This window comes from Anabrus simplex, chromosome 1, assembly GCF_040414725.1.
Source record: "Anabrus simplex isolate iqAnaSimp1 chromosome 1, ASM4041472v1, whole genome shotgun sequence".
Lineage (NCBI taxonomy): Eukaryota > Metazoa > Arthropoda > Insecta > Orthoptera > Tettigoniidae > Anabrus > Anabrus simplex.
This window is the reverse complement of record NC_090265.1, coordinates 377828973-377843901: the sequence shown is the minus strand read 5'-3', so window position 1 is coordinate 377843901 and position 14929 is coordinate 377828973. Positions and strand designations below refer to the sequence as shown.

The 14929-nt window shown below is 41.2% G+C and overlaps 1 protein-coding gene across 1 annotated transcript; it reads right to left on the bottom strand.

The window, feature by feature from the left end:
- Positions 1–5606: 5606 nt before the first annotated feature.
- On the bottom strand, positions 5607–14627 carry LOC136866316 (larval/pupal cuticle protein H1C). Its single transcript, XM_067143168.2, has 2 exons — positions 14526–14627; positions 5607–6051 (listed from the first exon to the last, which is right to left on the bottom strand). Exons 1-2 carry the CDS (start codon positions 14535–14537, stop codon positions 5668–5670), a joined length of 396 nt encoding a protein of 131 aa, XP_066999269.1. The 5' UTR covers positions 14538–14627; the 3' UTR covers positions 5607–5667.
- Between the last annotated feature and the right edge of the window lie 302 nt (positions 14628–14929).

Genomic DNA, 14929 nt, shown 5'->3' with positions numbered 1-14929 from the left:
GCGACGTCAAATGAAGAAAATTGCAGCATTCTGGCAGACTACTTCAAGAATTATCTTAATTGCTCTAAACCGCAAGGCCCCATTGAGACCAAGGAACCCTTACTCAGGTACCCAGATTCCAGACCACCCGACAGAGATGAAATCAAGCGCCACATTGCCCGTCTCAAAAATAACAAAGTGCCGGGGGAAGACTCAGTAGTAGCAGAACTATGGAAATATGCCCCAGAGGAATCACTTGATATATGTAAAAGCAAATAGAAGAAATTTGGAACAAGGAGACCCTACCCGAAGATTGGAAAATAGCTGTGATTCACCCATTACAAAAAAAGGCAACATGAAGAACATCAACAACTACAGAGGAATATCTTTGCTACCTGTGACTTAGAAAATTCTGTCACTTGCCATCCTGGAGCGTTTGGAAGCACAAGTCGAACATCAAATAGGTGAATACCAAGGAGGGTTCAGAAAAGGTCGCTCAATAGCCAAACAGATCCAAAATCTCAAAACGATCATCAGATATTGTACACTAAGGTCCAAGCAGTATGTGTTTATCTTTGTGGACTTCAAGAAAGCGTACGACTCCATTGACCGGGAAGTCCTGCTAAACATCTTAAATGAATTTGGAGTTGATTTGAAACTGTTGGCATTAATTACAGCATCCCTGACCGATACAAAATCCAAGGTGAGTTTCATGGATGTCTCTCGCATTCCTTTGACATCAAAACAAGAGTCCGACAAGGTGATGGGCTATCCCCGATACTCTTCAACTGCGTTCTTGAAAAGATCATCAGAACCTGGCGGGTGAGATTACAGGAAACCAACTACAGTCCATTAAGAATAGGAACCAAATCCAAGGGGATCACAACAGACTGCTTAGCATTTGCCGATGGTATTGCTGTTCTCTCAAACGACGTAGAAACCGCTAGAGCTCAAGTTGAAATTTTAAAGGAAATTGCCGAACAAACTGGTCTGCACATATCGTTTGAGAAAACAGAAGTAATGACTAACATCAAAGAAGCTCCACCAAAACTCCATACAAAATACGGGGACATCACCCGTGTAGACAAATTCAAATACCTGGGTGAGATCATCATGAAAAATGGACTGGACAAAGAAGCACTTCGGGAGCGAGTACGCAAACTGGAAATAGCCTACCAAACATGCCGCACAATCTACAACAAAAAATGACTTTCCCAAAACACCAAGATACGTCACTATGAAACAGTTCTGAAGCCAGTAGTTCTATATGGAGCCGAAACCCTGTCTCTAAATACCAACAAAGGACTCCATGAAGAACTGGAGATTTAAAAAAAGAGCGCAAAATTGTGAGAGGAATCTTGGGATCAAAGTACAGAAATGGAATCCATCAAAAGAGATCCAACGAGGAAGTCTACAGCAAAATAGAGAAAATTGCCGACACAATCAGAAAAAGACGGGTACGATTTTACGGTCATCTGAAAAGAATGGACGGAAGAAAGTTAACTAAAGAAATCTTTCACTTTTTTTATTCAAACCCCAAAACCACAATTCCCTGGTTTAGAAATACCAAAGAATACCTGAAAATGCTACATATCTCAGCTGAAAATGCCCTTAAAAGAGATCGCTTCCGCAAGAAAATATTGACGAACTGGCTAAACCGAGACGAGCAACCGAAGAGAAGACACGGTGCCCCTTGGACAGAGGAGCGTAAACAGGCCCACTCACAAAGAATGAGGGAAATTTGGGCTCTAAAGAAGGCCAAGTTCAGTGTCAAATGCAACAAGACTTAACGTGGTCCTTGATGGCCCCAGCGAATTATATAATAACAATAATAGTAATAATAATAATAATAATAATAACTTCTCCTAAGCATCTAGGTGCAGGCTCCCCAGAATCTGAAGGCCTGCTTGCGCTCCTTGGAGCGGTGGGTTCCTGCGAACAGTTACCGCCTGGGGTAGTGTCTTCTTTCTGATGGCTTTCCATGACGCTTGGTTGTTATTAAAAGAGTGGACATTACAGAGGATAAGAATCAATGACAGGGTAGGTTTCAGAAGGATAGTGAAAAACTATCAGGGGTTTTATGGTGGAGACAGAACCCAGAAGACGGAGAGGCCCTTTACCAGAGGAGCGGAAGAAAGCGCTGATCGATGGGCTCAAGAGATACTGGCAGGATGTCAAAGCCGCCAGACGAACAAGACACAGACACTGAAAATGAGGCTGGTTGTTAACACGCAGTCCATAGAGGCTCAATTGGAAGAACAGAAAAATAATAACTTTTACCTTTTCCTGATTTTGATGACCACTTGTTCCTTGACGTAAAACTTCAGCTGAGAACGAAGTGCCATGATTCACATATGCTGAGTAATTTTAAATGCTAAGGAGAGGGTACATTCAGGTGGATTTTAGTGCCTATTTTTGTGATTATTATTTTGTGATTTTCAAATGTATATTTGTCTGCCTATTTTTGGTATATTTAGTGCCTGTATATCCTCGCCCTAATTATGAGATATTTGCCTCATATTATACATATTTTAGATACACATATTTCTATACATATTATTGTTTGGCATTACAGTTCATAAAAATAGATATTTGGGAGTTCTAAGCATTTCACTTCCCTCAAGTAAGAGCTCCCTAACATTTACATCGGCAGAGCTACCGGATGTTTTGTTTCATGGCAAGGGATCGCGGTCGGGATGGACTAAAATTCAGTTCAAAAGACGCTTGCAAAACTGCATGTCTTCTTCCTCTCCCCCATTCCCCTGAGATGTTCCCACATACCGGCAAGTGGCCAATGAGGAACTTCACACTTCTCTTTATAAAATACTAGGGAACTTAAGAGCACTGTTAGTGAATCCCTCGAACAAAGGAATGTCCCCTTTTAACTACTTTCACCCCTTGCACTTCCTATTCTTAAAACTGCAACACTCTTTTGTCACAGACTTGTCTCTAGTTTCAGTGGCTACAGAATTAAGTGTAGGTAAGTTTGTTTCTGAAGATGTGCTGACATATATTAGATCTTCACTCAAAACATAACCTAAATTTGCCTCTTATCATATTACATATCTTTTTTTTATTATAACTTTTGGTCATATTTTACCTAGGTATTTTTGTTCCACTTATTTCACAACTTCACGTTACATAAAAGTCCACAAGACGAGTTGGCCGTGCGGTTAGGGGCGCGCAGCTGTGAGCTCACATCCAGGAAGAAGATAGTGGGTTCGAACCCTACTGTCGGCAGCCCTAAAGAAGGTTTTCCGTGGTTTCCCATTTTCACACTAGGCAAATGCCGGGGCTGTACCGGAATTAAGGCCACGGTCGCTTCCTTCCCACTCCTAGCCCTTTCCTATCCCATCGTCACCATAAGACCTGTCTGTGTCGGTGCGACGTAAGGCAGCTAGCAAAAAAAATCGCATCGGTATGGGGAGTGAGAAGTGATGAGACAGAAAACACCCAAAATGTTCCAGTATAGCTCTCAACCAAATTTAGTATACATATGACTTACTATTTGAAAAAAAATACTATGGATGTGAGAAATTCCAACCCCCGCGAGGAATGAGAAATAGGAGGGGATGACATGTAAAAATAATTACAAATAACCGATATTAATGTTGAATCCGTTGTTCATGTATCGCTGAGATGAATTATGTCGCTCTAGATACCTTTTAAGCCCATGTACAGTCTGCATTTGGGACGGAGGCTGAGTTGGGATGAAGAGTATATAGTCCAAAATGACCTATTTCAGTGTTGAAACCACAGTTTTTGGGGCCGCAAGGCTGATTGGTCACAGTCTTAACGACAGTTGGTATCGTATACACCATATCTATAGGGCGAAGGGTAAAATACATTTTATTTTTTTTCGAATGGATCAAATTTTTCTCACACAATTCGAGCTTCCACGAGGACAAAGTTTTACTCGAAAATGAAATAATCTAAAACTTGAAATCGAATACCTATAAATAACTTTAAAACGACATAATATATCGTAAAATATATATCATCGTTTCAATAAGGAATTTTACAAAAATTCACTTCGCACATAATTAGCGACAATTCAAATCCTACAGGAAAACATTCTAAAACTATCCGGGCAACGCCGAGTACTACAGCTAGTAATAAATAAAAATAAAATGAAATGAAAGAGAACTATCTCTCCCTTGTTCTATCACTATTGTTATTGTTATTTCGTTCGTTTCGATGTTTTCCAAATGAGTACTCTCCTCATCACTAGATGGTTCACTAAGAAACATCTTATATGGAGCTCGGATGAACGGAAATACCATTTAGGTAAGGTATTCTTACATTCAAAACTTCATCATTAGAGAAGTTTTGCTCGTGAACAGACGAGATTTTCTTTTGAACACGCGCAGCGAACTTCTCTGCGGAACGTAAAGAGTTTCACCTTGTTTTCTGACCCGGCAAAGGCCCAAAAGCTTATTATCATGTCTACCACTATCACAGTGTAAACTACTATAAAGACAAATATCACCTGGACAACATCTCCGTCTCCCCCTGTGGGCGGGTGTGGTAGGTATCCCCTGCCTGTCGTAAGAGGCGACTAAAAGGGGCCTCAGAGGCTCTGAACTTTTGAACGTGGGTTGCGACCACGGGGACCTTAGCTGAGCCCTGGCATTGCTTACACTTACTTGTGCCTAACTCCTTACTTTCGTCCATCCTATGCGACCTCACCTGGTAAACTCTTGTTCTTTTCCGACTCCGAAGGTAGGCTATTACGTATGGAGGCCTAGGGAGTCTTTTATTTTCACGCCCTTTGCGGCCCTTGTCTTCCTTTGGCCGATATCTTCATTTTTCTAAGTGTCGGACCCCTAGTGCCTTTACGTCGCACCGACACAGATAGGTCTTATAGCAACGATAGGATAGAAAAGGCCTAGGAGTTGAAAGTGGGCGTGGCCTTAATTAAGGCACAACCCCAGCATTTACCTGGTGTGAAAATGGGAAACCGCGGAAAACCATCTTCAGGACTGCTGACAGTGGGATTCGAACCCACTATCTCGAAGATGCAAGCTCACAGCCGCGCGCCTCTAACCGCACGGCCAACTCGCCCGCTCTTCCATGTTTTTTCTCTCTGATTAGTGTTATATAGAGGATGGTTGCCCAGTTGTACTTTCTCTTAAAACAATAATCACCACCACCACAACATCTCCGTCCATGGACTCATGATCGGAGCTCGAGGCACAGTTCCTAATTTCTTGTGCAGCTATGGGATTCTCTCGGTCTCAACCGGACACGACTTCACGGCATCGCTATCGCCTCAATACGTTGTTCAATAACCATACTTCGCAATCTTCTATATAACATTTGAAGAACTATATATCATGCCACATTCCAAATTTATTCCTGAGCCTTGTGATTGTTATTTCTATCTGGCACATTGGCAACCTCACCAAAAACTTAGAAGACAAAATACTGTGTTGTCGACATACTTTGTCCTTGTGGCAGCCTCCTCATGGGGGAAGTTGAATGAATCAAAATAATCAAATCCACCTTTCTTCAGAATTCACATTGCCTTTTACTGTGGAAGGGTTAATGTAGGAATAGTATATTATAAAGATAGGGGAGGAATTGGTATTACTGAAAAATGTACATACAAAACTAACGTGTTTTTATTTTTTTAATGCTATATATTACAAATAGATCACACACACTGTTAGAAAATACAAGAGCAATTTAGTGGACCTTGATGTAGCCTGGTCCAGCGATAGTACTGTACGCCAGGGGAGCAGCGATTCCAGCGCTGTATGTAACAGCGGGAGCACCAGCAGTATAGGTGATGGCGGGACCTGCAGCACTGTAGGTTATGGCGGGAGCGGGGGCGGCAGCGTAGGAAACAACAGGGGCGGCTGAGTAGGAGACAGCTGTTACAGGAACAGGTACTTGGCGGATACGGTACTCAGGCTGCTTTACAGTGATGGGCTGCTTCACTACGTTCACTTCAGCGGCGCCTACCTCCACGCGCGGCACAAGTGGTGCAGATACAACAGGGCCGGCCAACAGGGGAGCGGCGCCCAGGATGCCGGCAGAAGCCACGGCGAGAACAGCAGCGAGAACGACCTGAAAGAAGAGGATGTTCTATAAACCTAATGAATTCTTCTCATTAAACATTCTGGTTGAAAGATAAAATCACTTTAGTTTTAAAATGGCGCTCACTGCAAGTTATACATTTGAAAAGAATTCCTTCTCGTTGTATGTACGTCCACACCATAGACCCGGGATCGGGAATGAGGTGAGATGAAATTAATGGCATGTTTTGCGGCCGCATGCTCTTCCTGACGCCAACCTCAGTTGGAGAACTAATGAGGGTGAATTACGTTAGGTAAGGAGGAGGAAGGATTTGGCTATGACCTGTGAATATAAACTGTCCCGGCACTTGCTTGGAAGTGAAAATGGGAAATCACAGAAAACCTTTCTCAGGTCAGCCGATGGTGGGATTCGAATCCACTCGTCTACCGCATGTAGAGCATGGGTACATAGCCGTAGAGCGTTAAAAAGCGCGGCCACTCCGCTTGGTAGGGTCAAAACTGTTGAAGTTGATAAATTTAACCGTGCAGAGACGAAATGTATTGGAATGTCTTCACTCCTCTTGTCCGTGAGTTTGTTTGTGTTATAACTTCCTGATAATGTACAACAAAGCAACGAGCTTCCTCCAAGAAAGAGTTCCAGCATATCAACGATCTGGTAAGGATAGCGATACGATTGGAAAGACTAATAATAATTATAATTTCGTGTGGCTATTTCTAGCCGAGTGCAGCCCTTGTAAGGCAGACCCTCCGATGAGGGTGGGCGGCATCTGCCATTTGTAGGTAACTGCGTGTTATTGTGGTGGAGGATAGTGTTATGTGTGGTGTGTGAGTTGCAGGGATGTTGGGGATAGCACAAACACCCAGCCCCCGGACCATTGGAATTAACCAATTAAGGTTAAAATCCCCGACCCGGCCGGGAATCGAACCCGGGACCCTCTGAACCGAAGGCCAGTACGCTGACCATTCGGCCAACGAGTCGGACATTGGAAAGACTGGGAAATTATAATAAAAATAGGACATGCTCAGTACATCCTCAATTCCACAATTATGAATTAATTCATAATGTTTTACGGTGGCTAGTAAGCGTTCGTGAACATAGATTGTATAACCTCATTGATTGAATGATGTTTTTAGACACCGAAAAGATTACGTCATTATCAAGGCATCGAATACATGACTAGTAGGTCCCAAACCTCTTCTCGGTACTACTATGATAATGCTAATATGAAGACTGTAACAGAATAGGCGGCAGCAACGTCCTCTTAACGATTTATCAGTCTCAAGAGAGCCAGAGAGCTGGAATTTCACTTTAAAAATGAAACCCTTAATGTACCGGTCTCTTGCATTTAAAACCCCATTTTGACCATGCTGAGAATGAATCCTGAAGCCCTGAACATAGAATACGAACGCCTAATTAATTACGTTATCCAACCAGTCAGTCAGGAGTCATGAAATACGGACCCGAGACCGTCATATGATTGATTTGCTACCTATATGTGCATTGACTACATTTTGGAGAAATTTATAGGTGATAAGATACATAAAGAAACACTTACTGTCACCGTCTGATTCAGAAAAGAACAAGAATTGACCAAAAGAGGTCAGATAATAAGAAGAATCTAGTAAAAGTTGCAAGGAAATAAAAGTAAACAACATTTGTAGATGTGTAGATGATTGTTAAAAAAAACTATTATTTGCAGTGTCAATACACTTACGCACATCTGCTGTATTGATAGTTAATATCAATACAATATTTTTTCCCTTGCAGGGAAATACGTTTCTGTTCCAATGGTCTGGCTCAGATGCCTATACTTCGTTGTTTCTACAGTCCTTAGGTTTTAATTAATAATAAAATACCATGGCAATTGTGTAATGATTGACTACGTTCACAAAAAAGGAGCGAACTCGTTGTGGTTTGAAAATTTACATCATAAGCCACTGAAGCTGAACCAGAGACCTGGTGCTCGATTTGCAATAGTTCGTATGCATCAGCCGTGAATCGAACCATGATTATATTGATAAAAGGGAAATCTAGCGACCGTACTCCCAACCAAAACATCTCTTTACCAGTACCAACCACAATGATGATAACAATCAATCAATCAATCAATCAATCAATCAATCAATCAATCAATCAATCAATCAATCAATCAATCAATCAACCAATCAATCAATCACCACTGATCTGCATTTAAGGCAGTCGCCCCAGTGGCAGATTCCCTATCTGTTGTTTTCCTAGTATTTCCTTAAATGATTGCAAAGAATTTCAAAATTCATCGAACATCTCCCTTGATAAGTTATTCCAGTCCCTAACTTCCCTTTATATAAACGAATAATTACCCCAATGTGTCCTTTTAAACTCCAACTTTATCTTCATATTGTAATCTTTAGTACTTTCAAAAACACCACTCAAACGTATTCGTCTGCTGATGCCATTCCACGCCATTTCTCTATTGACAGCTCGGAACATACCACTTAGTCGAGCAGCTCGTCTCATTTCTTCCAAATTTTCTCAGCCCAAACTTTGAAACATCTTCGTATCGCTACTCTTTTGTCGGGAATCACCCAGAACAAATCAAGCTCCTTTTCTTGGGATTTTTAATAGTTCTCGTATCAGGTAATCCTGGTGAGGATTCCATACACTGGAACCATACTCTAGTTGGGGGTCTTACCAGAGATGTATATGTCCTCTCCTTTACATCCTTACTACAACCCCTAAATACCTGCATAGCTATGTGCAGAGATCTGAACCTTTTATTTAGAATTATGTGATTACCCCATTTAAGATCTTTCCTTGTATTAACACCTAGGACCTCACAATTATCCCCATAAGAGATTTTCACCCCATCAATGCAGTAATTTAAACTGAGAGGACTTTTCCTATTAGTGAAACTCACAACCTGAATTTTAACCCCGTTTTTCGTCATACTATTGAATGCTGTCCATCTCACAACATTGTCGATATCATTTTTCAGTCCCTCACAATTTTGTAAGTTATTCATTCATCTTTATATACAATATAATATAATCCGCAAAAAGTATTATCTCTTATTCCAGTGCTTTACTCATATCATTGAAATGAAATGGCGTATAGCTTTTAGTGCCGGGAGTGTCTGAGGACATGTTCGGCTCGCCAGATGCAGATCTTTTGATTTGACACCCGTAGGCGGCCTTCGCGTCGTGATGATGATGATGATGATGATGATGATGATGATGAAATTATGATGAAAACGACACATACACCCAGCCCCCGTGCCAGTGAAATTAACCAATTATGGTTAAAATTCCCGACCCCGCCGGAGTAGATAATTATCTGATCCTGTAGGCCTAATCATTAAGAGAGAAATTCCTCAAGAAACTCTCCGAGTTCTATTTCCTAGAAATATAGCCACCTACTCAGTCACTCTTTCGTCTAGTCCAATTGCACTCATTTTTTGTCGGTAGTCTCCCATGATCCATTCTATGAAACCCTTAGATAGGTTAGTTGCGAATTAAACAACAATAAAAGAAATGGGGTGATTTTCAACCAACGTTTTCCGGTCTCATAACAGTATTCTGGAGGAAGTGAAGTTTTGACAAAGAAAAAACAATGTGGAGGAAAGTACCCGCTGCTTCTTTTCTTTTTTAACACGTGAATCGTAGACTAGCGCGGTACTGTATTGCTTTTAACCATGAACTACCCAAGTTCAAAGTAACTGGAACTAAGGTTATGAATATTGACCCTGACTTTAGCTCATACGACAGAGAGCAGGGACAATGAGTTATAAAACTTAATTTTCGCATTAATTATTGTACTGGTGACAAAGAATGTCAAGGGTGCATACTTGAAGCTTGACTCGTGTAGAGAACACGAAGCAGGATATTGAGTAGAATGAAGTTTTCATTGGCAAGAAACATGATGTCACCCATCTGTTACTCTCAATGGAGGATCGTTTCCCACTTGTACTTCCTCTTAAAAACAATCATCATCACCACCACCACCACCACCACTTGAGAAGGCAACATCTTTAAACATCAGCTTCGTATAATTTGGGTCTACAATTTGCGTTGGTGGTTCGGGACTTGGAGTTAAGTACTATTCAGTCATTTGCCCAGAATGAATGTGGAAATATCTAAGAGTAGGATATATCGTACTCTGAATATCCATTGTAAACCTTTGAAGATAGTGACGTAATTTTTGTCAATGAATTTATAGTTACAAAATATTGCAATGTTACATTTGTTCGGAAAGGTTACATGATACCTACTAATTTCATTAACAAAACGTCACTTTTCAATGTATTTCACATAACCAAACCAAAACCAAACCCCATGGCACTACAGCCCTTGAAGGGCCTTGGCCTACCAAGCGACCGCTGCTCATTTCGAAGGCCTGCAGATGACGAGGTGTCGTGTGGTCAGCACGACGAATCCTCCCGGCCGTTATTCTTGGCTTCCTAGACCGCGTATTTCACATAAACGGTCTTATAATCGTGACAGAGGCACCAGAACTCAAAATTATATTATTATCTCCATCCCATCCCATATATATCAACCTACTCCAATACTTTTATAGCGTCCTGAATTCGACACTGGAATTATTTACCGGGTAACTTTGAAGAAGTTCCATTTGAAGGTTTTCGAGGTAGGTACTGGCCATAAAACACAGTCTAGATGAACAGTTCAACAGTGTGTGGGTCTCTCTCTCCCCCCCTCTCTCTCTCTCTCTGTGTGTGTGTGTGTGTGTGTGTGTGTGTGTGTGTGTGTGTGTGTGTGAACTTACGTTTTACTGATAATTTATTTTCTTCTCTCTTAATCTCTCTTATTGCCTTTAACTATTTTTAAATGTGTGTTTTTTTTTTTTTTTTACAATTTGCTTTACGTCGCACCGACACAGATTGGTCTTATGGTGACCATGGGACAGGAGTGGGAAGGAAGCGACTTTGGCATTCATTAAGGTACAGCCCCAGCATTTACCTGGTGTGAAAATGTGAAACCATGGAAAACCATCTTCAGGGCTGCTAACAGTGGGGTTCGAACCCATTATCTCCCGAATTCAAGCTGATAGCTACGTGACCCGAACCGCACAACCATTTGCTCGGTTTTTTAATATGTATGTATTTAATAAAACTCGTGAGATGTAAAAATGGGTTATCCTGTTCAAGCTCCAATTAAGCGCTGGGGTTAAAGACAAAGGGTGGTTCGATGGGAAAAGATAACATTTATGCATATGGCTTTTCTTTTCTACTTAAGTATGAAAAGTCATGGAACGACTATATTCAAGGTAGTCACCGTAAGTCTCCATGGCAAAGGATCGTACATTGGTTTTTGACTTCTCTGTCCTCCAGTGTTGCGACTGAGAATACAAAGATTGTTAGACCTAAAAATCTAGGTACCAGGCGAGTTGGCCGTGCTGTTAGGGGCGCGCAGCTGTAAGCTTGCATCCGGGAGATAGTGGGTTTGAACCCCACTGTCGGCAACCCTGAATATGTTTCCCGTGGTTTCCCATTTTCATACCAGGCAAATGCTGGGGCTGTATTTTAATTAAGCGCACGGCAGATTCCTTCCCACTCCTAGGCCGTTCCTATCCCATCGTTACTTTAAGATTTATCTGTGTCAGTGCGACGTAAACCAAATTGTAAAAAGAAAAAAAAAGTAGGCTACTATTTTGATAGTATAACTTAACCATGTCAGTAATAAAATAATAATAATAATAATAATAATAATAATAATAATAATAATAATAATAATAATAATAATAATAATAATAATTTGCGACGTAAAGCAAATAGCAAGAATAATAATAATTGCGTGTGGCCTCCGAAGAGATCTGGTGCAGGTCTTTCGAGTTGACGCCGTATAGGCGACCTGCGCGTCCATGAGGATGGAGCTCAACTTGTAATTAATTATAATGATGAAAATGGCTCCCGAGCCATCGGAATTAACCAATTAAGGTTAAAATCCCCGACCCGGCCGGGCCGTAACCCCTGGGCCAAAGACCAGAACGCTAACCATTTAGCCATGGAGCCGGACAGTAATTGAAGATATACATTAATTAATTCAATGTTGAACCTTCAATATAATAATAATAATAATAATAATAATAATAATAATAATAATAATAATAATAATATGTTAACATCCTTCTGTTAGCAGTTTTAAGAGATTCACGAGCGCCAAAATAATTTACAATAGATAGCAATTTTTAAACAAATCAGTTAACCAAGGGAGGGGTCACTCGCATTTAAACATTCTTAAAAGCTGGACTGTGCTGGACTTCGACTCCACAACTTCGTGCACAGTGAGTGTCTAACCATCAGTGCTACTGAGACGGTCCATACCTTTCTTTTACCCGTCACACATTCTTCGACGGATCGTAGACAATTTTTCTTCCTGTTTCCAATCAATAATAACTAGCAGTTTTCCGCTGGCTCCGCCCGCAATGTACAAAGTATGGTGTTATTCGTTACTACCCTCACGGATGTAATTGCAAAGTTTCGAGTTAATGAAATAAAGCACATGATCAGCTGTGGTAATAGAATGTAATATTATGTTAACAAAACACTTGAAAATACATCACACAAAGAAAGTGAATTAATCGTTCCTTGGAACAACACTACGCGCCGAACTGTTAAAAAGTCCCTCAAAGATCTTCGTCATGGAGACAAATGTACTCATAACTTTTCTCAGAATCTACCAATTTAAGTATTTATTACCTCAAAAGAAAGCGCTTGATCCACTGAGTGTTTTTAGATCAAAACGAACTATGTACCTCATTAGAACTAAAGATATGATTGCTTCAATGAGAAAAAATGTTGAAGAAATGAGACGTCAAATTAAATGTGCACTCATAACTTTCCTCAGAATAAACCAACTTGAATAGTTAAGAGCTGAAATGAAGGAGCTTGATCCACTGAGTGTTCTTAGTCCAAAACAAACTCCATACCTCAATTAGAAATAAAGATATGATTGCTTCAGAGAGACAAAAACTTGAAAAATCTAATAATTTGAGGAAAGCGGAAGTTAAGTGATTTATAGTACCTGATGACAAATCTGTGCAAAAATACCTTTCAGTTAAAAAAACAGGATGAAGGAAATCGACCGGATAGAATGGCCGAACTGATTGACTTTAGTTTTCATAAAAAAATTAATATATAGAAGAAGACGTTATTGTTTTTACGTCTCACCCTCTAATTTTGAAGGTTTTCGGAGACGCAGAGGTTGCCGTAATTTTGTCCCGCTGGAGTTCTTTCACGTGCCAGGAAATCTACCGGGACGAGACTGACGTATTTGAGCACCTTCAAATACCATCAAACTGAGCCAGGAACCTTCCAAGTTAGGGTCAGGAAGCCAGCGCCTCAACCGTCTGAGCCACTCAGCCCAGCTGTTTCCAACCATTTAAGCATGCTACAATGCCATTAAGAATGGAAATTGTATGATTCGAGTGTCACCTTTCCGAATCAGCAGGATCGTGGTATAGAACTGCTAACCCTACTTGTAACTCGCTGAAATTAGAAGCGGAAATACCAGTCCTCAAATTGTAATGCAGCTCGCGGCTTCGTGACATGAACCGCGTAGCCAGCTTGCTCGATGGTTCGAACGTACTTTATTTCCAGATAATAATAATAACAATAATAATAATAATAATGATAATAATAATAGTTTTATGTCCCACTAACATCTATTGCGGAAATCCGGAGAACTAAGGACGCTTTTACTGTCTTGGTTAGGACGGTCTCCGTCTTACTGGTAGCAGTAATTGTTGCTGTAAAAGGCAAAACGGCAGAGTTATTTCATCCATCTCAACAATAATCCCAGGAAAGAGATTTACGTACGATCTCTCGTCGAATAGAGCCGGCCCGCGGTGTAGGGGTAGCGTGCCTGCCTCTTACCCGGAGGTCACGGGTTCGATTCCCGGCCAGGTCAGGGATTTGTACCGGCATCTGAGAGCTGGTTCGAGGTCCACTCAGCCTACATGATTAGAATTGAGGAGCTATCTGACGGTAAGACGGTGGCCCTGGTCTAGAAAGCCAAGAATAACGGCCGAGAGGACCCGTCGTGCTGACCACACGACACTTCGTAATCTGCAGGCCTTAGGGCTGAGCAGCGGTCGCTTGGTAGTCCATGGTCTTTCAGGGCTGTTTTGCTATGGGGTTTAGGTTTTTTCTCGTCGAATGAGTGAGATGGGTAAATTGAGAAAGATACTCCTTAGACCTCGCAAATCTACTACTGTTGTTGGAAGAGAACAATAGTTAGCCAAAAGAGGTAAATTTGGAAAGCTTGAAAAAGGATACAACTGCAACGAGGTATGAACGTGCCCGATTCAGCTGGAACCCTGTAGTCATTATGACATCTCACAAGTTATGCGCCAGTGGAGTTTATTCCGTTATGTTTCCTACTCCAGGAAACTGAGGAGTAGACTGTTTCCAATCTAGTCCCAAATAACATACGTTAAATGATATTAATTTAAAAATGAACGAATTTTTCAGAACCATCACAGGAATGAAGTAAAAAGCCAGAACTTACCAGGCGATACATGATGATAGGCGTTGGCTCTTCGTAACGTGATTGCGAAAAGTGTGAGAGGTAAGGCTCTGCTCAAACTTTATATAGCCCCTTGTGCCCCACGCACCGGATTTGGAAAAGTAATGGATTTGAGACCACGCCTAGCACTATAGACTCCCAGGGTAACGCCCTGCGTTGCGGTCTCGTCTTGACCAGCATCCTTGTCCGTACCAAGGTCGGTTGACAGAGTCACGACCTTGTGCAACTCAATACCCACTTCCCGACATAGGAGAAGAGTGCTAATTCTAGACGAGCAAAACTGGTCGGTAATGCAGTGCAGTAATTCTCTTCTAGAAACTGAAGTACGTTGAAGTCGAAAATTTCTTATTTAGTCAAGATGAAGCTAGGAAATTACTCGAATAAGT